Genomic DNA, 27,614 nt, shown 5'->3' with positions numbered 1-27,614 from the left:
CAAGCTGGATTGATTGACTGTAATTCCTTATTCACTGGCCTTATGATAGTCAGAAGTGACTTCAGCTGGTGTAGAACACGGCAGCACGTTTGATTTGTTAATGCAAGAAGATCAGATCACATCATTCCCATACTGAAAGAACTTCACCAGCTGCTTGTCTCTGCTTTCATTATCTTCCAGTGTTTGATCTTTAAGGCTTTTCATTTAAATGTTCTTGAATATTCTCTCAAATGAGTTAGCTAGACAAGATCAACAGCGTTTCTCTCGCTGTGTTCTCTCAGCAGTGTTTGACGCTTCCTACACTTCAAATGGTTGTTAACTTCAACCAGGAAGAAAGCTTTTTTGCTATTTAGGTCTCTCACTGTAGAATGTGTTTCCAGCATTAACGACCGTGTTTCCCTGAAAATAAGCCCTAGCATGATTTTTTAAAAGGTGCTCCTAATATAACTCCTACCTCAAAAATAAGCCCTAGTTAAGATCGACACCCCCCCCCCCCCCCGAAGCCCCTCCCGAATGTCCCGGACACTCCCTGACTCCATCCCTGATATTAGTGCTGCCCAATTTGCTGGTGGCAGTGCTTTATTCTCCTCTTCCCTCCCATGTGCAGCATCTTTCCATCCCTCCCATGCCTCCAAAAATTGCAGCGGCGGCAGCGCTCTAAACAGGCTGCTTTGCGGCCTTCGCTCTGCCACATCACTGATTTACAGGGGAGGGTTTCACTTACTATTTCTTTACAGCTTATGTAAATGTTAACAGTAATCATTTATGATATCAAGGACTGAGCCATTAACATAAAATGATCAGGAGCAGAATAGCTTCTGATCAGCTTTAATTTTTTTTTTTTTTAAACCTCCTAAAATCTGTTTTCCTTATAGCTTGTTAGAGCTTGACCGAAACAAGGAGCTTCAGCTTCTGCTGAAACTAAATCTGTGACCAGATTTAGCAGAAATTAAAGCCAAAAATGAAACTGGTTTGGGAGGGGCATGGTGTTAACCTACTGTCAGCAGCCCCAACCCTCCTCCTAGTGGCAGCCTCTTCTGGGCCTACCTTGTCACTGGCGGCTAGTGGAAGCAGGAGCAATCTCCAGTCACTTTGGTCTCAGAATGGCTTCTAGAACTTCCATTAGTCAACAAGATTGATTGATTGTGTTTGGCTGGCTGGCTGACTTGGTTGATTGACTTACTGTCTGATGGGTTGACTGAGCAACTGGGTTGAGTTGTGAGTTAGCACTTAAACCATTTTTTTTAAAACCTACCCTGCGAGTCCTTACAGCCACTCATTTTGTATGTAGTAAGAGCACAGGACCCATTCTCCACCCGTGACACACACCCTCAAAAATTAGAAAAGGTTTTTTGTTTTGAAAACGATGTAGGAGTTCAGACTACATTGATCACATGCTGCAAGAGCTATGCAGGAAAGCCATAATAGCAGCTCCCTATGATCCAGGGAGAGCCATGTTGTCCTCCAACAATAATAGAGGCAGGACAGATGGTGTTCAGGGAGAGAAGATGAGGAAGGTATTTGCTAAGGGGCTAGTGAAAACATGAAAAGAAGCAATGGATAAGCGGAGCATGTGTGGAAGAGGAAACAAGCTGGAGGAGATGAAGAGTAAGGGATGTATATGTGCAGGGGGACGAGAGTAAGAGGTCACATAGATGGGGAGATGAGCTAGAAGAGTCGAGTGGTAAAGGATGTGTGATGATGGGGACATGACTTGAAGGGGAAATTAACTGGTGGAGATGGAGGGGGGAATATCTGATGACAACAGAAGGGAAGGGGAAACTGGTTAAGAGAATGAGAAGGAAAACAAGGTAAGGGAGCATGGAGTGAAGAACTCAGGGAGGTAATATGCATATGGGGAGAGGAGTGCAGGAGGGGAGATGAGAGAGATTGTTGAAGTGGGGTGATCGGAGGTGGGAGAGCATGTGCTGAACCAGGGGCATAGGTCTGTGTATGTATACAGGGTGAGGCAAATAAAAGTAACCCCCTAGATTATTTTTTGGGGGGTTGGGGTTGTTTTTTTTTTTTGCTTTGTTTTGGGGTTTTATTTAATCATTTTCTTAGCAATCACTTTAAATATCGAGCATTTGCATACTTTAGTCATCATACTTTCATATTAAACTCCTGTCGGAATCCTTTGTGACTTTGCAACACATAATTTCTGCAGAATCTTGATCACACTGGTTCCCCGCTCAGACTGGTGACACATGTACTGGCTAACTGTATCATAGTGGGAAAGAAACAGAAAGGTTGATATGGCAGTAGGAAGGGAGAGAATGTTGCATGGGGGAGGGGGAAGGGAGCGGGGAGAAAGAGGTAAATGCTGGATCCAGGAGCAGAAGGAAGAGCTGGAGAGATGCTGGACATTGGGAGTGAGGGAAGAGAGCAAGAGAAATGCTGGACAATGGGCGACAAGTCAGGAGGGAAGGGACAGGGATATGTCTGAAAGTGGAGAGGGAAAGAAGAGGGAGCAGATGCTGGCTAGAAGGGTGAAGGATGGAAGATGCTAAGAATGGTGGAACCCTATGGGAGAGGCCAGGAAGGGAAGGGAAGGCAAGGAAATGGATGAGAGGATAGTGATTGGAGGGTAGAGATTTGGTAATAGGGGAGTAGATTGAAGATGGAAGTAATGACATGGGGCATGGGAGAGAAGATGGAAATGGGTAGCTGGAAAGTGAAAAGTAGGGTGTGAGAATTCAATTCAATTTTCTATACCGTTCTCCCAGGGGAGCTCAGAACGGTTTACATGAATGTATCAGGTACTCAAGCATTTTTCCCTGTCTGTCCTGGCGGGCTCACAATCTAGCTAATGTACCTGGGGCAATGGGGGGATTAAGTGACTTGCCCAGGGTCACAAGGAGCAAGCGTGGGTTTGAACCCACAACCTCAGGGTGCTGAGACTGTAGCTTTAACCACTGTGCCACACTCTCCTCTGAGAAGCAGAAAAGAATTAAAAAGGAATGATAAATATGTCAGAGGCAGAGAGGAGAAATATAGAAACATGACAGCAGATAAAGGACAAATAGCCCATCCAGTCTTCCCATGCATAGTAAGCATTATCTATTTCTCTCTGAGATCCCACGTGCCTATTCAGGCCCTCTTGAAGACACAAGGACAGCAGGATAAGTAGTAATAGCTGCTTGAAGACGAATAGCAGACAACAGACAGGAAGGCAGAAAAGAGAAACTGAAACGAACATGATAGAAGAATAAATTGTCCAGTACAACAAAGGTAGGGAAAACAATATTTAAAATGGAATATGTATAATTAGCAAAAATATTTAATTTTGAAAACATGCAGAAATTCTCCAGGATACTATTACTATTAAACAACATTTAATGATCTTAAGCTACAATGTAACTAAAATTTTAAAGTTACTATTGTACAATGTAACTGAAGTTTTAAAGTTACTATCGTGTTTCCCCGAAAATAAGACAGTGTCTTGCATTAATTTTGGGACAAAAAATGCATTAGGTCTTATTTTCGGAGGATGTCTTTTTTTTTTTTTTCCATGTATGACAATCATCTCTCCCTTTCTCTCCTCCACCCCAGTTCTTCCTCTTTCCTTTCTCATCCCCCCCATGTGCAGCAGAACCTCACCAACTCTCCCACTGTGAGACTGACATACCTCCACTCCAAGGCCTTCAAAAACAGCAGCGGTGGCAGCGTTCTGAATGGGCTGCTTCATGGTCTTCCCTCTGTAGCATCTTTCTATCCCTCCTATCCCCCTGTGCAGCAGAACCCCACTGACCTCTCCCATTGTGATGCGGCAGAGGGAAAGCCCCTGCGGGAAAGACCACAAAGCAGCCCGATCACAGCACTGCCACCGCTGTTGCTTTAGAGGCCTCGGAGTGAAGGTATGTCAGGTCTCACAGGGGTTGGAGGGGGGGAGGGTCGCTGAATTGTCTAATCCGATTGGCGACGGATCGATCTTAACTAGGACTTATTTTTGGGGTAGGGCTTATATTAGGAGCATCTTTATAAATCATGCTAGGGCTTATTTCGGGGAAACAGGGTACCTAGCTATTTTTTGCATGTTAAAAATATTTGAGTAAAAACACAATAAAATAACATAATTCAAATGATACAATTAACAATGTGTCAGATTTTTGCATTTGTTGTGAATGTTTGGAAGTATTCACCTTCAGTTGCTTTGAGTAGTTCTTAACAACCTGGTTTGTCCCAGATATATGCAGCACATCCATGAGTTCATTGTGGCTTTGGGTGGAGCTTGTGACAGGCCCTAGACAAGTCTGCATAACTGATGTCGTTAACAGTAAGCTGGTACCCCCTCCCTCCACCAAAAAAAAAATAATGGTACAGTACTCTCTCAGTTAACTGTTACCATGGGATTGGTAGATGCTGGATAAATATACACTTCCCCCTCTGTGTTCGCAGTTTCTGTATCTATGGATTCAGTTATTTGCAATTTTAAACCTAAAATTCCTGTTTCTTTTTTTTGGGCTATTTTAAGCCCTGTAAGCCCCTCCTTAAGCATTACCTGGTGGTCTAGCAGATTTTCGGGGCAGGAGCAATCTTCCCACGCTTCTGCCCTGTGCAGATCGCTCACAGGAAATGGCTCGAGAGACTACAGGAGCTCAAAGCAGCCATTTCCTGTGACCGATCTGCACGGGGCAGGAGCGTGGGAAGATCACTCCTGCCTGAAAACCCACTAGACCACTAGGTAAGGCTTAAGGGGGGGCTTTCAGGGCTTAATAGCTGGGGGAAGCGGGGGTTAGGGGAAAACCAGCCCAAATATTATTCACGGTTTTTTAATATTTGCGGGCTGGCTCTGCCCCTAACCATCGCAAATACGTAGGGGGAAGTGTAGTTTGATTGCTTGAGAGTGACTATTTAAAAATGGACTGCTGACCTTCCGACGAGTGAGGTGATTAAATTTGCAGATGACAGTAAACTGTTCAAAGTTGTTAAAACGCATGCAGATTGTGAAAACTTGCAGGCAGACCTTAGGAAATTAGAAGACTGGGAGCGTCCAAGTGGCAGATGAAATTTAATGTGAACAAATGCATGTGATGCACATTGGGAAGAATAACCAGAATCATATTTACTGGATGCTAGGATCCACCTTGAAGGGTTAGCACCCAAGAAAAGGATCTGGGTGTTATCATAGACAATACAATGAAACCTTCCACCCAATGTGCGTTGGCGGCCAAAAAAGCAAACAGGATGCTAGGAATTATTTTAAAAGGGATGGTTAACAAGACTAAGAATATTATAATGCCCCTGTATTGCTCCATGTTGCGACCTCATCTGGAGTATTGCATTCAGTTCTGGTCTCCTTATCTCAAGAAAGAAATAGCAGCACTAAAAAAGGTTCAAAGAAGACTGAGCAAGATGATAAAGGGGATGGAATACCTCTCGTATGAGGAAAGACTGACAAGGTTAGGTCTCTTCAGCTTGGAACAGAGAAGGCTGAGGGGCGCTATGATTGAAGTCTACAAAATCCTGAGTGGAGTAGAACGGGTACAAGTGGACATTCGTTGAAGTTACAGGGAAATACCCGTAAAACCACTAGGAGGAAATATTTTTTTTCACTCGGAGTAGTTAAGCTCTGGAATGCATTGCCAGAGGTTGTCATAAGAGCGGATAGTGTAGATGGTTTTAAGAAGGGTTTGGACAGTTTCCTGGAGGAAAAGTCCATAGTCTGTTATTGAGAAAGACATGGGGGAAGCCACTGCTTGCCCTGGATCAATAGCATGGAATGTTGCTACTCCTTGGGTTTTGGCCAGGTACTAGGGACCTGGATTGGCCACTGTGAGAATGGATTACTGGGCTTGATGGACCATTGGTTTGACCCAATAAGGCTATTCTTAGGCTCTTATGTTCACTCCAAACTCCCCCCCCCAGGCCACCGGCACTATTCTCTTCCCTTCATTCCCAATTTGATAGGTGCTGCTGTCCACCTCCTCCCCCCACTGACTGGCACTGTGCATACCATACATGTGCCAGTGCTGAAAGAGCCTGATGCCAATGTTCTATGCTGGGCTGTTGTGGGGCCTTGAGCATTTGTGTGTGCTCAAGGTCTTCTGGCTCCTGCCCTCTCCGAGAATTTCATGATTACCTTGCCGGCCCGTGTTAAGCTCTCTAGTGCAGCTTGATAAAGAGAGGGTACTGTTTTTTGAGGTCTTTTCTAATAAACATGGAACAAAAAAAATACATGAGGCCTGTGAAAAATTGCAAGAAGACTTTAGAAAATTGGAAGACTGGGCATCCAAATAGCAGATAAGAACATAAGAAATGCCTCCGCTGGGTCAGACCTAAGGTCCATCGCGCCCAGCAGTCCGCTCACGCGGCGGCCCATCAGGTCCAGGACCTGTGCAGTAATCTTTTATCTATACCCCTCTATCCCCTTTTCCAGCAGGAAATTGTCCAATCCTTTCTTAAACCCCAGTACCGTTCACTGCCCTATAACGTCCTCTGGAAGCGCATTCCAGGTGTCCACCACACGTTGGGTAAAGAAGAACTTCCTAGCATTTGTTTTGAATCTGTCCCCTTTCAACTTTTCCGAATGCCCTCTTGTTTTTTTATGTTCTGAAAGTTTGAAGAATCTGTCCCTCTCTACTCTCTCTATGCCCTTCATGATCTTGTAAGTCTCTATCATATCCCCTCTAAGTCTTCTCTTCTCCAGGGAAAAGAGACCCAGTTTCTCCAATCTCTCAGCGTATGAAAGGTTTTCCATCCCCTTAATCAGTCTTGTCGCTCTCCTCTGAACTCTCTCGAGTAACACCATATCCTTCTTAAAGTATGGTGACCAATACTGGACGCAGTACTCAAGATGCGGACGCACCAATGCCCGGTACAGCGGCAGGATAACTTCTTTCGTTCTTGTTGTAATACCCTTCTTGATTATACCCAGCATTCTATTCGCTCTCTTGGCGGCCGCTGCGCACTGTGCCGTCGGCTTCATTGTCATGTCCACCATTACCCCCAAGTCCCTTTCTTGGGTACTCTCATTCAATAACATCCCTCCCATCGTATAGCTGTGCCTCGGGTTTCTGATTCCCACATGCAATACTTTACATTTCTCAACATTGAACTTCATCTGCCATCTCTCTGCCCATTCTCCCAATTTGTCCAAGTCCCTTTGCAATTTTTCACAGTCTTCCTTTGTCCGAGCTCCACTAAATAGTTTGGTGTCGTCCGCAAATTTTATTATCTCACTCTTTGTTCCTGTTTCTAGATCATTTATGAATATATTAAATAGCAGTGGCCCGAGCACTGAGCCCTGCGGGACACCACTCGTGACTTTCCTCCAGTCTGAGTAGTGTCCCTTCACCCCTACCCTCTGTTTCCTACCCGCTAACCAGTTTCTGATCCATCTATGCACGGCTCCGTCCACCCCATGGTTCTTCAGTTTCCGGAGTAGACGTTCATGAGGCACCTTGTCAAAGGCTTTCTGGAAATCTAGGTATATGATGTCTATGGGGTCTCCTTTGTCCATCTGTTTGTTAATTCCCTCGAAGAAGTGCAATAAGTTGGTCAGACACGATCTCCCCCTGCAGAAACCATGTTGGCTGGTTATCAGAAGTTCGTGTTTTTCAAAATGTTCATCAATTTTTTCTTTTATTAGTGCTTCCGCCATTTTCCCCGGAACAGAGGTCAGACTCACCGGTCTGTAGTTTCCCGGGTCTCCTCTTGATCCCTTTTTAAAGATGGGCGTAATGTTGGCTATCTTCCAATCCTCCGGAATCACACCTGTTTTCAGAGACAGGTTGCAAATTTGCTGTAGTAGTTCCGCTATTTCCTCTTTTAGTTCCTTCAGCACCCTTGGATGGATTCCATCCGGACCCAGATGAAATTTAATGTGGACAAATGTAAAGTGATGCACTTCGGGAAGAATAATCCAAAATCAGTTAAATTTATGCTAGGGTCCACCTTGGGAATCAGCACCCAAGAAAAAGATCTAGGTATTAATGTAGACAATATGCTGAAATCTTTTGCCCCATGTGCAGCAGCAGCCAAAAAAAGCTAATAGGATGCTAGGAATTATTAGGAAAGTGATGGCAGATAAGGCAAATATTATAAAGCCTCTACATTGCTTTAAGGTGCAACCTCACCTTGAATATTGTGTTCAATTCTGGTCACTGTATCTTAAAGATATAGCAGAATTAGAAAAGATTCAAAGAGCAACCAAAATGATAGGGGATGGAACTCCTCTCTTATGAGGAAAGACTAAAGTGGTTAGGTGTCAGCTTGAAAAAAAAAGATGGCTGAGGGAAGATATGATTGAGATCTACAAAATCCTGAGTGGTATAGAACAGGTACAAGCGAATCAATGTTTGTACTCCATCAAAAATCACAAAGACTAGGGTATACTCAAGTTAGAGAGAAATACTTTTAAAAACCAATAAGAGGAAGGAATGTTGCCACTTCAGTCTCTGGACTGGATTGGCTACTATAAAAACAGGATACTGGGCTAGATGGACCACTGGTGTGACCAGTATGACTTACATTCTAAATGTAACAGAATTTTGCAGAAGGTAACAATTTTTATCCCAGGACAAGCAGGCAGGTATTCTCGCATATGGGTGACATCATCGACGGAGCTCGGATGCGGACGCCTCACAAGCAGATTTGCTTGAAGAAACTCGAAAAGTTTCGAGTCGCCCGCACTGCGCATGCGCGAGTGCCTTCCCGCCCAGCACAGGGCACGTCTCCTCAGTTCTCAGTTTTCCACGGAGCCGAAAAGTCCGTCTTTGACTCTCTGCGTTTAACTTTGTTCACTTTGTGCCTTCTCTCAACCGCAGTTTGTGTTTTTTTCTTCACAAATCGCTGTTTTATTTTAGTTCTTTTATTTTAGTTCCAAAAAAAACAACATTTTTTCTTCTTCCATTCGTTTTCCAGGACAGGCCACAGCCCGAGGGCTTCGACTTTGCGGCGGCTATTTTTCCGTCTATGTCCCAGCCTGCTATAGGCTTTAAGAAGTGTAGCAAGTGTCAGCGCGCGATCTCTCACGGACCCTCACAGACGCTGCCTCAAGTGCCTTGGGCCGAAACATCATCCTAGGTCGTGCCTGCCTTGCCAAAAACTAAAGCCTCATGCTTTCAAGCGTCGTTGCATTCTGGTGAACAAGCTTTTCAAGATGGAGTCTCCTACTGATCCCTCGACTTCGAAAGCGTCTTCGGCCTCGACTTCCATCGAGGCTCCTTCTGCGCCTACTGCTTCCACCTCGAGTCTCATCAGACCCTCATCGTTTGCAGTGGCTCTTGCTTCGACGTCATCTGTTGTATCTTCCCCTGTTTTCTCAGGTCAGATAGCTCAGCAGTTGGTTCCACCGGTGGTGATTAAAGTGTCCAAGACTTCTAAGTCGAAACACACTCACACTCACACGACCTCGAAGGAACCTCCAGCCAAAGCAGGTTTCAGACGCGGATCCATCCTTGCCGGCTTCTTTCCAGACCATGTTAGAGAAGCAGTTTATTCAGTTTCTTACTAACATGGGACCTAAACTGCTTCCTCTTATCCAGCCTGGGCATTCAGCAGACTCCCGCGAGGTCGAGCCGCTTCCTTTGCCTCAGTCTGAGCTTACACACTCTTTGCAGGGAGCAGAGTCTCTGCGAGTGTCTGGTCTGGTATCCAAGCACATGAAGCAAGGAGCAGATTCTTTGCGAGTGCCTTGGCAGGACTCCTCACACTATCCAAGGAGCAGAATCTTTGGGAGTGCATCGAGGTTCCTCCATCAAGCCTCTGGAGCTTCGATCCACAACCTCCAGTCCTATCCATTCTTTGATAGCATTGGCTCCTTCCATCTCCGAGGCGGTCTTCTCGATCTGCTTCCAGGCACAGTTCTCACCGACGATCAAGGCCTTCATCGAGGCACCCTTCGAGACATAGTTCTTCTTCTAAAGAACGACCTTCTTCAACTAAGCCTCAATCTACCCCAACTTCGACTAGACCACCGACTCCTCGTTCGAGGTCTCCAATGCCGGACCTCGAGGATATTCCGGTTTCCATTTCCTTGTCCAAGTCACCATGTTCCTTTGATGCCTTTTTTCCTGTCGAGGCTTCATTTTCGACCCAAGCTGCCTCGATGTTCTCAAGTCCTTCTCGAGGCAAAGCATTGGTGGATTAGCTATCTTTCTCATCTTTTCTTCGTCAGATGGCTGTGGACTTGGACCTTCAATTGGATACTGGCTCCAAATACTCTAAGGAGTATCTCGAAGTCATGCATCTTCCTCAACCTCCGGCAGAGTCTCTGAAGCTTCCACTTCATAAGCTTTTGAATCAGACTTTTGGTCGATGCATGGAAACACCTTTTTCTATACCAGCTGTTCCAGGAAAATTGGACTCTAGGTATAAAATTGTATATCGCAAAGGGTTTGACAACTCGCAGTTATCTCATCAATCCCTGCTTGTCGAGTCCTCCTTGAAAAGGTCCCATCCTTCCAAGGTTTATGCCACCATCCCTCCTGGAAGGAAAGGGAAAACTATGGACAAATTTGGACGTCGCATCTATCAAAATGCTATGATGTCCTCTAAAGTCCTCAATTATAATTTTCAATTCATCACTTATTTTGAATTCCTTATTTCTTTACTACCAAAGTTCTTGAATTATTTGGATACTCAAATGCACTTTGAATTTCAAAAAGTCCTTGCTTCTTTATCTTAACTCCGTTTGCATCTCCTCCAGTCATCTTATGATGCCTTCGAGTTGTCTGCCCGAGCAGCTGCTTGCTTTGTAGCTATGAGTTTTCTTGCCTGGCTTCGCACCATTGACATGGACCCTAATCTTCAAGACCACTTAGCTAATATTCCTTTGATGAATCTATCGAGGCAGCCACCAAGAAATTGTCTGACCATGAAAAGTCCTTCGCTTCTATTGTCAGACCTAAGCCAAAGCCAGCTCCTCCCAAACCTACACGCCCTTCTCTTATTTATCAATGGCGTTTTGCTCCAAAGCCGGCTCCTTATACTCACCCTTCTCTGAAGAAACAGCAACCTCAGAAGCAACAGAAACCTCAACCTTCTGCTGCACCTAAGGCTTCTCAGCCTTTTTGACTGTTTACAACAGAGCATAACCTCCACCGTTCTGACTGTCTCATTTTACCCCCATAGGAGGCCATCTCCATCATTTTTACACCCAATGGATGTTAATTACTTCCAGCCTCTGGGTACTTACCATCATCGGGGAAGGATACTCTCTTCATTTCACTCAGGTTCCACCAGAGCTTCCTCCAAGAGAGTATCCTTCCAATCCTTTCCAGACCGCCCTTCTTCAGGAAGCTTAAGCTCTGCTTCGTCTTCATGCCATCGAACCAGTTCCCTTGGAACAGCAGAACAGGGGTTTTTACTCCCGTTACTTCCTTGTTCCGAAGAAGACGGGCGATCTGCGACCTATTCTGGATCTCAGGGCTCAACAAATTTCTAGTCAAAGAAAAGTTTTGAATGTTGTCCCTGGCATCCCTTTATCCCCTTCTCGAGCAGAATGACTGGTTATGCTCTCTGGATCTCAAGGAGGCCTACACCCTTATCCCCATTCACCCGGCCTCCCGTCAGTATCTCAGATTTCGGGTGGGGAATCTGCATTATCAATACAGAGTACTACCATTCGGCCTGGCCTCATCTCCCAGAGTGTTCACCAAGTGCCTGGTAGTGGTAGCAGCAGCCCTAAGGAATCATGGTCTTCAGGTGTTTCCCTACCTCGACGACTGGCTCATCAAAGAATCCACGTTTTAGGGGGTTATTGTAGCGACCCGACACGCTATCTGGTTTCTACAAAGTTTGGGATTCGAGATCAATTTTTCCAAATCTCAACTTCAACCCTCACAGAATCTACAATTCATTGGAGCTGTTTTGGACACGGTCCAACTCAGAGCATTCCTTCCACAATAACGACTGGAAGCTCTTCAACTCTGTCAAACAGTGTCTTCCCGCTCTTCCATCTCAGCAAGACACATGATGGTACTTCTAGGTCACATGACACATGACTCCTTTTGCCAGACTTCACCTCAGAATTCCTCAGTGGACTCTGGCATCTCAGTGGACGTAGAATTGCGACCCTTCCTCTCGACACATTTCAGTCACTTCTTCCTTGAAGAAGTTTATCCGTTGGTGGATACTATCTTCCAATCTTTCCAGTGGCTTGCTTTTTCAAACGCCCCCTCATCAGAAGGTCCTCATGACAGACTCTTCGACCTACGCTTGGGGCGCTCATCTCGATGGTCTCCGTACACAAGGCCACTGGACCAGTACAGATCGTCAGTGTCGCATCAATCTGTCGGAACTCAGAGCGATCCTCAAAGCTCTCAACACTTTTCAACATCTTCACGACCAGGTAGTCCTCATCCAAGTCACCATGTATTATGTCAACAAACAAGGAAGGACGGGATCTGCCTCCCTTTGTCAAGAAGCTCTGAAGGTTTGGGACTGGGCAATCTGCCACAACACTTTTCTCAAAGCTGTCTACATTCAAGGGGCGAAGAATTGCTTGGCGGACAACTTAAGTCGTCTTCTGCAACCTCACGAGTGGACACTCCATTCCTCACCTCTTCATCACATTTTTTCACAGTGGGGAACACCTCAGATAGACCTCTTTGCAGCTCCCCACAACTACAAACTGCCTCAGTTCTGCTCCAGGATATACTCTCCTTATCGCCTCAAGGCAGATGCTTTTCTTCTGGAATGGACGAATCTCTTCTTCTATGCATTCCCTCTCATTCTCAAGACTCTGGTCAAGTTGAAGAACAATCATGCCACCATGATTCTGATTGCTCCTCGGTGGCCAAGACAACCTTGGTACTCCCTTCTACTTCAAGTCAGCAGCAGGGAGCCATACCTTCTACCAGTTTTTCCTTCTTTACTTACACAGAGTCAAGGATCTCTGCTTCATCCCAACTTGCAGTCTCTACACCTGACAGCTTGGTACCTCTCAACATAACTCCTCTTCAGTTTTCTCAATCTGTAAGAGATGTTTTAGAATCTTCTTGGAAGCCTACCACTAGATAATGCTATCGCCAAAAGTGGACTAGATTTTCTACGTGGTGTTTTTCTCATCATAAGGAGCCTCAGCATTCCTCCTTATCTTCTGTTTTGGACTATCTTTTGCACTTATCCAATTCTGGCCAGCCTCAAGTCTACATCTATCTGAGTCCATCTCAGTGCAATTGTGGCTTTCCATCAGCCTATTGGTTTCCAAATTCATGAAAGGACTTTTCAATGTCAAACATCCTCTCAAACCATCTCCTGTGGTTTGGGACCTCAATGTTGTCCTTACTCAACTAATGAAGCCTCCATTTGAACCAATTAATAAGGCTCATCTGAAGTATCTTACTTGGAAAGTGGTCTTTCTCATAGCCCTCACTTCTGCTCGACGAGTCAGTGAGCTGCAAGCTTTAGTTGCTGACCCACCACACGGTGTTCCATCATGACAAGGTGGTTCTTCGTACTCATCTTAAATTCCTTTCTAAAGTGGTCTCGGAATTTCATCTCAAGCAATCCATTGTTCTTCCAGTGTTTTTTCCAAAGCCTCATTCTCACCCTGGAGAATCAGCTCTTCATACTCTGGACTGTAAACGTGCTTTGGCCTTCTACTTGGAACACACCAAACCACACAGAATTGCTCCTCAACTTTTTGTTTCCTACGATCCAAATAAGTTGGGCCATGCTATTTCAAAGCGTACCATCTCCAACTGGATGGCGGCTTGTATCTCATTCTGCTATGCCCAGGCTGGATTATCCCTTCACAGTAAAGTCACAACCCATAAAGTTAGAGGTATGGCAGCTTCAGTAGCTTTCCTCAGATCTACACCTATTGAGGAAATTTGTAGAGCTGCTACTTGGTCCTCGGTTCATACCTTCACTTCTCACTATTGTCTGGATACTTTCTCCAGACGGGATGGACAGTTTGGCCAAACAGTATTACAAAATTTATTCTCCTAAATTGCCAACACTCCCACCATCCCATTCTAATTAGCTTGGAGGTCACCCATATGTGATAATACCTGCCTGCTTGTCCTGGGATAAAGCACAGTTACTTACCATAACAGGTGTTAGCCAAGGACAGCAGGCAGCTCTTCTCACAACCCACCCACCTCCCCTGGTTGGCTTCTCTGCTAGCTATCTGAACTGAGGAGACGTGCCCTGCGCTGGGTGGAAAGGCACTCGCGCATTCGTGGTGCGGGCGACTTGAAACTTCGAGTTTCTTCAAGCAAGTCTGCTTGTGAGGCGTCCGCATCTGGGCTCTGTCGATGACATCGCCCATATGTGAGAATAGCTGCCTGCTGTCCCTGGATAACACCTGTTACGGAAAGTAACTGTGCTTTACGGATGCTTGGGCAAGGAGTAATACTGAAGATGCAGGAGGCGTGCCAGCCAATAGGACCACCTGTTAATCAGTTTCTCTATCTCCACCTGCTGATAGATGCGTGCTATCCCATTGGTCTATGGATTCATCTGCTGCATGTAAAGGAAAGAAAATTAACAGGTAAGAACATAATTTTTCCTTTATGGGTCTAGCCACGTCTGCTTTGATGTGACCTTTTTTGTAAAAAAATAGCGGTATATCAAATAAAATAACTAAGGGCTCCTTTTACAAAGCTGCGTTAGGGCTTTAACGCGTGGAATAGCTCCCGCTGAATTGCCGCACAGCCTAGACCTTAACGCCAGCATTGAGCTGGCGTTAGTTCTAGCTGCATAGCGTGGGTTTAGCGCGTGCTAAAAATGCTAGCGCACCTTAGTAAAAAGAGCCCTAAGTGTGAGACCCGGAAAGCAGCAACAATCATGATGCTAGCCGCAGAAGCCTAAGAGAACATATAGCCCTTTATTAAGGTGCGGTTAAAGGTTGGCCTTAACACATTCTTACGTGGATTTAGTTTTTTTTTTTTTTACAGCAGTACTTTTTTGTACAGTATTAATAAAATGGCCAATTTTTCCCTATTAATGGTTAGCACACAGTCATTATTTTAGTGAATGAGCACTTATTGCAACCTATTTTGTAGATGGTAAGGGTGTATGCAGTAATTCTGCACTATACAAGTATCAGTGTGTGGTAATGTAGCTGTGCTAATTGATTAACATAGAAATGCCTACTCTCCACCCTTTCGCAGACATGCCCCCTCCACAATAAAACTAAAAATACTTTTTAATGTGCAGGTAGTACATGCCAATTGAGAATTTTATCACAGATGCAGTAAGTAAAAACAAAAAACAAGAGGGCATTCGGAAAAGTTGAAAGGGGACAGATTCAAAACGAATGCTAGGAAGTTCTTCTTTACCCAACGTGTGGTGGACACCTGGAATGCGCTTCCAGAGGACGTTATAGGGCAGCGAACGGTACTGGGGTTTAAGAAAGGATTGGACAATTTCCTGCTGGAAAAGGGGATAGAGAGGTATAGATAAAAGATTACTGCACAAGTCCTGGACCTGCTGGGCGCGATGGACCTCAGGTCTGACCCAGCGGAGGCATTTCTTATGTTCTTATGTACTACAGCTTTAGTAAAAGAGTGTGTGTGATAGAAATGTGAACAGAATATTTGATTTTGCTTTGATCAGTAACATTTGAGATAGGAGTCTTAAATCTGGATTTTAAAAAAAAATTATTGCTTTATTTCAGGGAAGTGCTCACAAACTTCAGCTGTCTACTAATTCAGCCCCTTCTTATGTCTTTCAGGTAATTGAAATGCAGAAATGTCTTTCATCTTTGAGTGGATCTATAATAGCTTCAGTGGTGTGCTACAGTTTCTAGGTAAGGAAAGCACACCTGCCTGCATCTCTTGGCAAGTTGAAATGCTTCACACTGAGAATGTAATACTTTAAGCTTGTAGTGTGAGGAGTTGTTGTTGTGTTTTTTTTTTTTTGGGGGGGTTGTAATTATGTGAGTGAGTGTGTGTGTGTGTGCGTTGAAGTTCTTTATTTTTTATATATTTAATTTGAGTTATGCATGGTTGTATTTTATTTTTCACCACCTCATTTATGCTTTTGTGTTTAATTCTATGTTTATATAGTTCTTAGCCCTGATGAATCCGTTGGGCACTGTTTTTACTAGTTCAAGTGTTTTAACTCTAGTAAACTTCTGATTTTTTGGGTCTGCTATCTGTTTTTTTCTCATTGGATATGGCAGACTGTCTGCCTTGATTTTTAGAATACAAGCATAACACGACAAATATGTGCCTACAATTTAAATCGCAATCATTTACACCAACCATAGAGTTTATTTAAATGATCGCACCTAAATCGCAATTAATATTCATAGCTTATTGTATTCACAGTAAATGATAGCGAATAAGACCCACATAGTTTATCCAATCTGCCCAACAAGATGGCATTTTGTGATTGCAGCAGTCTGACTAGGCCAAATCATTGCTTCACCTAGATCCAATGTATCCGATATCCTTCCTTTCTTACAGGATTGTACAGGAAGTGTGGCAAACTAGTGTTGCTGGGCCTGGACAATGCAGGCAAAACTACTCTCCTGCGTATGCTGAAAGACAACCGGCTAACGCAAAATGAACCTACACAAAAACCAAGTATGGACAGCCCTCTAAAGAGCTTATTTGTTTACTGCCTCCCACACCATAGGTATTTGAAACAATTTCAGCATGACCTTTTGTAATGAAAATATGGTGGGCATTATGGGCCCCTTTTTACAAAGCTCTGCAGTACTGATTCCCGAGATGGCAAACGCAACAATGCCCATTCAGTTTCTATGGGCTTGTAGCATTTGCCGCACCGGGACTCGCTACTGCAGCTTTGTAAAATGGGTTCTATGACACTCGTATGAGCTTTTCTTTCTTTATTTTATTTACCTGTCCAATAGGTGCATCAAATAAAATACAGAATGTACCATGCAATATAAAATATACCTAATGCACGTACAACACAAACCCAATACAAAGATATTTACCAGAACAATAATTAACAAAATGCACCAATGATGGAACATACTTATGTCAAACAAAGGTATCTAAATAAAAATGTAACCTTTTTATCCTAAATACAGTTCTCCTGTCCATATAAAATCTAATCAGCTATGCTAATCTTGTGTTTCTCTATCCAGCATCAGAAGAGCTGACGATTGCAGGAGTGACTTTCAAAACCTTTGACCTTGGAGGACATAAGCAAGGTAAGAGCAAGTGTGATGGGGATGAAAGAAGTAAGAAATGAGAAGCTGGGATAAATTATTTGCAGATCCACAGTAATACTGTGAGAATCCTCATCAAACCTGAACATTTAAAGTCTCACTTCTCAGTAGTCTTGGGAGCCACCAAAGTTTTTAAAAAATATTATTAATTTGACTTGGAAAACCAATATAAAGCAGGGGGTATAGCTATCCAATCTTGGCTCAGGCCCCCCATGGTGAGAGATAATGGCTCGGCATTTGCCCATGCAGCGCAGGCCAAGGAAGAACTTGCCACAACAGCTCAGGTACTGCATCTGGGCCAGGCTGCCATGGCAGTCCCGCTCATAGCAATACCGCACATCCATGCAGCCCATCTGGATGTGCAGGGCTCAATGGCACACTTGGGGAGGGAGAGGCTGCAGGGGGGGGCGGGAAGGGAGGGAAAGAGATGCCATTGAAGTAGTCTTGATTTTTAACTTGGTCATAAAATTATAGAAGATAATTGGTCTTGCCCAAAGTCATACACAGTAGATCAGGCATGTAGCCAGACCTCAGCTTTTAGGGGAGCCTGAGCCCAAAGGGTGTGTGTGTGTGTGGGGCCCAAGCCCTCCTCTAGTCAAAGCCCGACAGTTGACGGTGCTTTTCCTGGGCCCCCACCATGCAAAGTCCCTCATCCCTGGGCATGCTCAGTTTAAACAAAACTGAGCAAAAATGGGAGAGACCTCCCCCCCCCATGCTTATACCTCTGTGTTGAGTAGTCTTGAGCTCATGACCCAGTACTGTTGGAGCTGCTCCTGGCTCTGATGGTAGTGATAGCAATAGCCAGGGAGAGCAGGGACTGAACCAGATATCTTATAGGCCATGCCCCTCTTGACTTCTGCAGATCTGTAAAATGCAGTACCCATGTTCACCAATATAGAAACATAGAATATGACGGCAGAAAAGGGCTGTAGCCTATCAAGTCTGCCCACGCTAATGACCCACCCCCAGACTTCACCCGGCTAGAGATCCCACATACATATCCCATTTCTTTTTGAAATCGAGCACGCTGCTGGCGTTAATCACCTGCAATGGAAGTTCATTCCAATGATCGACTACCCTTTCGGTGAAGAAATACTTCCTGGCGTCGCCATGAAATTGCCCACCTTTGATTTTCAGCGGATGACCTCTTGTGGTTGAAAGTCCTTTAAGAAAGAATATATCGTCTTCCACCTCGATGCGGCCTGTGATATATTTAAGTCTCAATCATGTCCCCCCTCTCTCTACGTTCCTCGAGCGAGTATAGTTGCAGTTTATTCAGTCTTTCCTCATATGGGAGGTTCTTGAGTCCCGAGACCATCCTGGTGGTAATTCGCTGAACCGACTCGATTCTCCGCACATCTTTTTGATAATGTGGTCTCCAGAATTGAACACAATATTCAAGATGAGGTCTCACCATGGATCTGTACAGGGGCATTATAACTTTGGGCCTCCGGCTGACGAAACCTCTACGGATGCATCCCACCATTTGTCTAGCCTTGGATGCAGCTTTCTCCACCTGCTTGGCAGTTTTCATGTCTTCACTAATGATTACTCCCAAATCACGTTCTGCCCTAGTCCTAGCTAAGGTCTCACCATTCAGAGTGTAAGTTCTGCATGGGTTTTTGCTGCCAAGGTGCATGACCTTACATTTTTTGGCATTAAAGCCCAGCTGCCAAGTCGAGGACCAATGTTCCAATAAGAGCAGGTCCTGCTCCATACTGTCGGGTAAGGTGCTGTTATCTACTATGTTGCATAGTTTGGCGTCGTCGGCGAATAGTGTTATTTTACCTTGAAGCCCTTGAGTCAGGTCTCTTATGTATATGTTGAAAAGGATCGGTCCCAAGACCGATCCCTGTGGCACTCCATTGGTCATCTCCGATGTATTGGAGGGGGTACCGTTAACCACCACCCTCTGGATTCTACCGCTTAACCAGTCATTGACCCATGTCGTCAATATCACTCCCAATCCCATCGAAGTCATCTTGCTCAACAATCTGCGGTGCGGGACGCTATCAAAAGCTTTGCTGAAGTCCAAGTACATGACGTCTAGAGACTTCCCTATATCCAGTTTCCTTGTAACCCAGTCAAAGAAGCTGATCAGATTGGATTGACAGGACCTTCCCTTTGTGAATCCATGCTGCTGGGGATCCTGTAGATTCTCCTCGGTCAGGATCGTATCTAATTCTTGTTTAATAAGTCTTTCCATGAGTTTGCTCACTATTGAGGTGAGACTGACCGGTCTGTAATTTGCAGCTTCCGTTCTGCAACCTTTTTTGTGCAATGGAATGACGTTAGCTGTTTTCCAGTTCATGGGGACTTCTTCCGGTACTTAGGGAAAGATTGAACAGCACGGATAGCAGCTCCGCCAGGACATCACACAACTCACTAAGAATCCTGGGGTGTAGATTGTCCGGTCCCATGGCTTTGTTCACCTTGAGTTTTGATAGTTCGCCATGGACGCTGCTGGGTGTCAACTTGAAGTTTTGAAACGGGTCTTCCGAGGTTTGCCTTGCTTGCAGTTGTGGACCGGTCCCCGGCGCCTCACAAGTAAAGACTGAGCAAAAGTATTCATTTAGTAGTTTGGCTTTATCAGAATCCATTTCTGCATAGGTCCCATCTGTTTTCCTGAGACGTACTATTCCATCTGTGTTTCGTTTCCTGTCGCTAATGTATCTGAAGAAGGATTTATCCCCTTTTTTAATGTTTTTCGCTAGTTGTTCTTCTGTTTGAATCTTGGCCTCTCTGACTGCCGCTTTGACTGCTTTAGACCTGGTCAGATAGTCTTCTTTTGTCACCCTGTTTCCTGTATGCTTGTAGGAAATAAAAGCTTTTTTTTTTTTCCTTGACAAGATCCGAGATCTCTGCAGAGAACCACTGGGGCTTGTTCTTCCTCCGTCGTTTGCTTACTGTTTTTATATAGCGGTTTGTTGCCTCATGCAAGGTGCATTTCAGGATTGACCACATAGCCTCTACATTATTGGTTTCAGCTTGGTTTTGTAGCGCCTGATGGACGAAGTCTCCCATGCGTTTAAAGTCAGTGCCCCGAAAGTCGAGGACCTTTGTTGCTGTGTTTGATCTAGTGAACTACCTGAACCAGGTCTGGCTCCAGTAGCTTTCCTGTGCAGGAGTGATAAAGTCCACAACTGGTTTGGGGAACAATGTGTAGAGGGTCATACACGCAATTGTCTAATTCATCTTGGTCTCACTCCAGGAAAAGGATAGTAGCACCCTATATATATACTACTACTAATTCTGCTTTTCCCAGAGTAATTGCTCTAACTGTACTAAATGAAGGAAATTGCACTTTCTAGTTTGAGACTACTATGACCGAACATCATCAAATACTATTGTAAAAGTACATAGTTGAGGGTGGATTACTTTATCTGTGTAAACTACCTTTTTTAAAGTTTGTGGGCATGCAGCTCTTACGCATCCTAGCCCTGAGAGAAATACTCATAGAGGAAACTAGGAAAAATGCCTTCTCAGTTACAGATGCTTGGAATCGGTTGCCTAGGCAGATTAGATTGACTAACTGGCAACTGACATTAGCAAATTTCAGAAACTTTTGGAAAGGATTTTTATTTTGTAAGGCTTATGGACATTTGGATTAGAGGTAGGCAAGATGGGGTTTTTAATGTAGTAGTTTATTTTTTTGAAGATTTTGCATGTACAGAGTGTGATCCATCTGGATATGGGCAGAATAGAAAACTTTTTAATTAGTATTTAAAGTTTCCTTTACAAAAAAAAAATGGGGAATGGGTACAATAGAAAACTTCATTCTGTGTGTAGAATCCAGTTCTGAATTATTTTGTTCAGAGGAGTATCAATCAAAGAGATGGAGTTTATAGACTAGAAGAGGCTGAGGTTAGATCTTCTGGTGTTTTTATGGCTGAATCTAATATAATAAAATGATAGGCCGCGCATGCGCACTAAAAAAAACGTGTTCCCTGATCCGTCGCGAAAACACGAGTGCGCATGCGCGGGTTTTACGTCACAGCCACCTCACAATATGGAAGTTTCTTCACACGTTGACGATCGCCTACACAAGCCTTCTCCCAGCCACCCGACGATCGCCTCCACAAGCCGGGACTGAGGTACAAAGACCGCCTCCTCCCCCCCCCCCCCCCCCGGGACGAACCGAAAAACTGACCCCGCCGCTCGGAACCCAAGTCCTTTGCCACCCCACCCTTCCCTTCCCGCGGACCCCAGGAGGAGTCGGTTTCCGTGTCGTCGTCGCCACCATCCCCCCCCCCCCCGCAGACACTAACCCCTTCACGCGGTCTGACCGCTACCCTTACTCCCTTGCCGCCCCCCCCCCTTCACGCGGTCCCCACAAACCTCTCGCCTCTAGCAGCGGCCGCAGCACTCTACACACGCTGCTTCGCTGCCTTCAACTGCCCTGATTGCTCCACCGCTTCCCTGATGACATCATCAGAGATGCGGCAAATCAAATCAGGGCAGTTGAAGGCCGTGAAGCAGCGTGTGTAGAGTGCTGCAGCCGCTGCTACAGGTGAGAGATTTGTGAAGAGTTGCTGCTGACCAGGGGAGCAGAGAAGAGAGACCGGGGGAGCAGGGAAGATGTGCTGCTGAGCGGGCGATCAAGGAAGAGGGACCAGGGGAGCAGGGAAGAGGTGCTGCTGACCAGGGGAGCATGGAAGAGGTACTGCTGACCGGGGGAGCAGGGAAGAGGGACCGGGGGAGCAGGGAAGATGTGCTGCTGACTGGGGGAGCAGGGAAGAGAGACCGGGGGAGCAGGGAAGATGTGCTGCTGACTGGGGAAGCAGAGAAGAGGGACCGGGGAGCAAAAAGAGGAACCGGGGGAGCAGGAAAGAGGTGCTGCTGACCAGGGAAGCAGGGAAGAGGGACCGGGGGAGCAGGGAAGAGGTGCTGCTGACCGGGGGAGCAGGGAAGAGGGACCGGGGGAGCAGGGAAGATGTGCTGCTGACTGGGGGAGCAGGGAAGAGGGACCGGGGGAGCAGGGAAGATGTGCTGCTGACTGGGGAAGCAGAGAAGAGGGACCGGGGAGCAAAAAGAGGAACCGGGGGAGCAGGAAAGAGGTGCTGCTGACCAGGGAAGCAGGGAAGAGGGACCGGGGGAGCAGGGAAGAGGTGCTGTTGGACCGTGGTGGGAGGGAGGGGCGTAAAAATGGGTTTGGAGCTGGGGCTGAAAATAGGGCACATGTGAGGGAAGGAGGCTCTACTAGCACCCGTTAATGTAACGGGCTTAAACACTAGTAAGGTTTATAATGAACTCCTTAGAGGAATGTGAGAGATGTGTTATCTTCACACTTATTCTTTCTCTTCACTGCAGCGTCATTACCAACAAGTAATTAGATGTATTTTTTATTCTTCAGCTCGTCGAGTCTGGAAGGATTATCTGCCAGCAATTAATGGCATCGTCTTTCTGGTGGACTGCAAAGATATTTTACGTCTCGAGGAGTCCAAAGTTCAACTTAATGTACATGATTTAACTTCCTTTTATAGAAACTTAATTCTGCTTTCATAGTATATGTGACAGAGAGCTCAGACCTTCTGCAAAGGCCTGCTATTTCATTGTAAATGTGTGAAAAGGAAGCCAAAGAAATATATGTCAAAACCAGAAATATACTTTCCTCCTTTTTATGGAGTTTTGGGTCAATTTAGATGACATTTACCTATAAATTTTTATTAAGTAACGGCAACATATTTGAAACAGATTTTTAAACAAATGGAATTGCTCCTTTTTTATTTTTTTGAAGGTTTTTGAATAGCTTCATTTTCTCCCCCTTTTATAAAACCACACAAGAGGGTTTTTAGCACCAGACAGCACGCTGAATGCTCTGCGCTGCTCTAACATGCATAAGAACACTGACCGGAGCAGCGCAGAGCATTCAGCTCACCAGCCGGCGCTAAAAACCTCTTGCACAGTTTTGTAAAAGGGGAGGTTTATTAGCTGTGTACCGTTTGAACACAATCATTCTGTTTAGAATATGAGTAAAAGATGCAGTGTCTTTGACCATGTTTACAATTCCTCCACCTGATAGTACAATTTTCTATCAGCTGTCTTGCATCCCTTCACTTTTTTAACTATTTTTTGGGACCCTCAGCGCCACCACTCAGAGCTCAATTCGATTTCATTGCTCTAAGCTTTATGTGCCAGCTCCTCATCGGTTCCCTTGATTTAATTTCAATCTCATACGTTTAAATATTTGCTTTTGTTATACTCTATTTTATATTAGTTTTTAAGTATGTACTTAGCTTTCAACTTGTGGTCTCTGGCTAGGGGAAACATCACGCCGACATGTTTCGCTGCTTGAGCTTTATCAAGGCTTTGCCCCTAAAAACGAAACAAAAGCTATCAGCATCTACTTAGGAAAATTAAGACAGACCTTCGACTAGTATATTTCTTTCTAAGCTGTCCTACCTATTTTGCTTACCTATAAATTTCACCGCCAAACCTGTGACCACTCTGTCCTCAGATATGGCGGCGGCGTTCCTACTGAGATTTTAAATAGAGCGGAACCCTGCTTAGACGCGGTTGCATCATTACGCAACAAGCGCGTCATCAGGATATCCGATACTATACTACTAGTGTTTACTCTATACACTAAATTTCACGAAGATAAGCCCAAATTTTGGCTACCTCCTCACTCAGATATGTATTACATCAGGTATGTATTACATCAGAGAACCCCACTCTAATTCGGCATTCAAGCCTTGTGGGGCCACTGTGTTTAAGGTATGGATCCAACGCTGTTCTTTATAGTTCAGAAAATCCTCAATATTACCTCCCTCCCGTCCCCATTCTACCTTTTCTATTATCCGCCACTGTATCAAACCTATCAAAGCGAGGAAATAATGGAAACTCGCTTTGATAAACGAGCATTTTGAATTACGAGCATGCTCCTGGAACGGATTATGCTCGTAATCCAAGGTACCACTGTATATGTACACCTCCTCCATTATTTCCTATGGGAGCTTTGGGGATGGTCTGTGGAACACGGTAATACTCTTTTCGAGTTTCTAAGGCAGTGTTCAGTTCTCCCACCCCAAACCCCTATTTTTTATTTTCGGATTTTCTTTATTTTTGCTGTTGGTGTGAATTTCCTGGCAGCAGCCATCTTGGATTTTTATCAATCTTTTTTTTTTTTCTCCCAAAGTTTAATTTCTGCTTCAAACCCCTTGATTTTGTTACATCATTTAGGATGGACTCCTTGTTCTCTAATACATCAAATGTGTGCATGGATTGCGCCAGATTGGTGCCAGATCAGCAGCCGTAGCGCGCCAGGGGAGGGGTTGAGAGTTTCCAGAGCAATAAGCCCAATGCTTTTGTTTAGGTGAAGTAGATCAGTTTCTACACCAGGGAATTGCTCCTTTTCAAACTGCTTCTCCCCTTTCTCTACTCTTCTCCAGCCCCAACTAACCCTCAAAACCTACCCCTTCCCCTCCCCAAGGGGAAAGGTTAACGAGGGTAGGGCTCTTCATTTTGGAGAAGACGCTATGTGAGTAGTCTATAAAACCGTGAGTAGAGTGGCATAAGTAAATGTTCAATTTGTTTACTGTTACAAAGACTAGGGGACTAAAAGTACATTTTAAACAAATCAAAGAATTTACTTAACACATAATTAAGCTCTGGAATTTGTAATGTAAACTTATGGAAAGCAACTGTTAATTCCATACTGCTTAACCCCAGGGATAATCGGTCTACTTTTTGGGATCCTGCCAGGTATATCTGACCTTAATTGGCCACGGTTTGATGGACCTTTTGCTCTGACCAAGTATGGCAATTCTCCTTTTCTTACTGTGGATAGCTATAATTACTTTACAGTCCACACATCTCCCTCCTTCCCACTTACTTATGTAGTATGTACTAAGAAAATAGGTAGCTTTTGAGAAAAGAAAATCTGTTTTATAGTAGCGGATATGTGGGAAGGTAGCGATTTGAAATTCCTTCTATGCACTATGCAAGATTTCATGATACACTTTCCACCTGGTTGCTTTGTGGACAGGAGGAAACATTTAAGATCTGGCCATGCCCATCTTTTACTTTTGGTGGACTCATGTAATGTCTGCTTCTTTCTGCAGGCACTAATGACTGATGAAACAGTATCCAATGTGCCAATCCTTATCTTGGGGAATAAAATTGACACATCAGAGGCTATCAGTGAAGAGAAACTCCGGGAAGTCTTTGGACTCTATGGACAGACTACAGGAAAGGTAAGCCTATAGATTAGAAGCTTAGGGAACTCAAGCAGCATGAACATTGTAGATTGCTGTAGATCACTGGAGCAATTAGGACTGGGTTTTGGGCAGGATATGAGGTTAATATGAACAGGAAGTAAGCAAAATCTGGATATTGGTCAATGAATGTACACAACACTTTTTTTTTTTTTCTCTTGAATTTGCAGAGTGTTATTGTGGATACACCAGAGAGCTACAGTACATCTCTTCATGCCCCTTAATGGGGGTAGAGGCTCTCTCTTTCAAGCCTATGACAATAGGAAATGGCTAAGTGGGGTGGGGGGGGGCAGAAGCAGGAGAATAGTGATGGTCACATCGGGTGGAGAGTAGGAGAGGGTAAGGGAGAAATGCAGGACATTACCGGTAATTCTTTTCCTCCCCTCCCCCATAAACTTGAATATATAACCTCCCCAAGCTCCTTTTTTTTTTTTAAGGAAATCTGTTAATTCAACTTATACTTGGCTCGACTTATATTTGAGTATATATGGTAATATAAAACTAAAAAGGAACAGAACTTGCATATACTTAAAATAATGTTCTTCCAAGTGGAGTATTAATGTTCCAGAGCCGTCACATCACACAATTCATCTGTCAAGATCAATAGGCCTGCAAGAATAAATGTGTCTTCAGAGGGGTGTGTTTTTTTTAACTGAGATATATATCTGTTGCCACTGGTCATTAGCAAAAGGACAGACACAATAGCACTGTGTAGGTGGTAAATATGGGAATATTTGGAACCTAAGGCTTAAATCTTCTTGATAATACTGTTTGAGTTTGTGCTAACAGTCACTTATATTATATCTATAGGGTAATATGCCACTTAAGGACCTGAATATACGTCCTATGGAGGTGTTCATGTGCAGCGTGGTGATGAGGCAGGGCTATGGTGAAGGTTTCCGCTGGCTCTCTCAGTATATTGACTGATGCAGTATCACACTCAAGTTATTTTCTTCTTACTCCCCTGGACTGATCCCTTTAATGACTTCCCTGTGGATTCTTCTGTCAGCATATGGAAGACTCCACTGCAAGCACATTTACAGCACTGTGGGGAAATGAAAAAAGGCGAATGAAATCACTGAAACCATCAGGGAGCATATACCTGCAGAAATGTGTCATCTGCCAGCATGCACACAACATGCTTTCCAAAGCGAGAGACATGTGTTACATGCCTGCAGCACATATGCCACTGGGCAGCCAGCTCCTCTTGATTTCTAATTTAGCTGGTTTTATAAAAAAAACAAAACTTATTTTTAAGAGAAAATGTAAACTGTTTTATTTTAATTTTATATTAGGTTTGTATTTATTGTAAACTATTTAATACTGTTTTGCTGTAGCTCAAATTATAGAACCAAACATCTGTGAATCTGTGGAAGATGTAGGTCAATGTGGACCTTGGGCCAGTCATCACTCTAGGAATGACACTGCCTCGCTGTGATTTTAACAGGAGAGAAGATGAGGTTGACACTGTTGCTAATGAAGAATGCTTCTCTGAACCTTTATCTACTCGTACAGCTGATCTTTAGTTGAACTGAACATCCAGCCAAGAAAGCACCTAATTCACTTACACTTGAATGATTTAAACTAAAATAAAAATTAAAAATGCTGTAACTACAGTATGATTCCTAGGATAAGGAAAGAGACTATGCTGTCCAGTTAGAGCACTACATTAAATGAAGTGGCTTTAGTCAACAACCTTAGTAGAGTGTTTCTATTGCTATGTCTTGGCAGTGAAATACATTTTATGTGAGATGGACAGCCATGTGCTTAGGATGTCCAGCATGATTGGCCATTGTACAAGCTGAAATGTCCAACATAAGTATAACAAAAAAAGCAAGGATAAGGAGATCTAGCAGTATTGTTAGAAGAATGGCCACACAGACTGCACTAAATAAGGGACTTTAAACCAGGGGTCCCAGGTTCAAATTCCCACTTTAATTCATTTAGGTCCCCTTATTACAAAGCTGCAGTAACTATGCCGCTGCTGTAAATACTTTAAAGCAGTGTTCTTCAACCTTTTTACACCCGTGGACCGGCAGAAAAAAAAGAATTATTTTGTGGACCGGCAAACTACTAGGACTAAAATTTAAAAATCCCGTTTCCGCCCCATCTCCGCGAGCTCGGTCCCCACAAATCATCTGATCCCATCCACACAAGCCTCAGTTATGATTTTATATTGAATGTATTTTATTAAAGTATAAAAAGAAACAATATTCTGTAGAATTGTCATTTTATAAATACAAATAATTCAGAGCAAGGATCAACAAAACCCCTGTCTCCCCTCCCCTTCACATATATCC

General features: G+C 44.3%; 1 protein-coding gene across 5 annotated transcripts in view; it reads left to right on the top strand.

The window, feature by feature from the left end:
• Positions 1–27,028, top strand: part of SAR1A (secretion associated Ras related GTPase 1A) — a 34,428-nt gene extending 7,400 nt beyond the window's left edge. For 3 of the 5 annotated variants that reach the window (XM_033943849.1, XM_033943846.1, XM_033943851.1), the window contains exons 2-7: positions 15,629–15,703; positions 16,365–16,484; positions 17,015–17,080; positions 22,452–22,555; positions 25,162–25,293; positions 26,125–27,028. In XM_033943849.1, the coding sequence (XP_033799740.1) occupies positions 15,646–15,703; positions 16,365–16,484; positions 17,015–17,080; positions 22,452–22,555; positions 25,162–25,293; positions 26,125–26,241 (597 nt within the window). In that variant the 5' untranslated portion in view covers positions 15,629–15,645 and the 3' untranslated portion in view covers positions 26,242–27,028. Of the gene's footprint in view, positions 1–3,075; positions 3,232–14,380; positions 14,444–15,628; positions 15,704–16,364; positions 16,485–17,014; positions 17,081–22,451; positions 22,556–25,161; positions 25,294–26,124 lie in introns of all 5 variants that reach the window. The other 2 variants (XM_033943847.1, XM_033943848.1) reach the window with 2 other exon arrangements.
• Positions 27,029–27,614: the final 586 nt, after the last annotated feature.

The sequence above is a fragment of the Geotrypetes seraphini genome, chromosome 4 (genome assembly GCF_902459505.1).
Source record: "Geotrypetes seraphini chromosome 4, aGeoSer1.1, whole genome shotgun sequence".
NCBI classification, from domain to species: Eukaryota; Metazoa; Chordata; class Amphibia; order Gymnophiona; family Dermophiidae; genus Geotrypetes; species Geotrypetes seraphini.
Note: the sequence above shows the minus strand (reverse complement) of the source record. Positions and strands in the feature narration are given on the sequence as shown.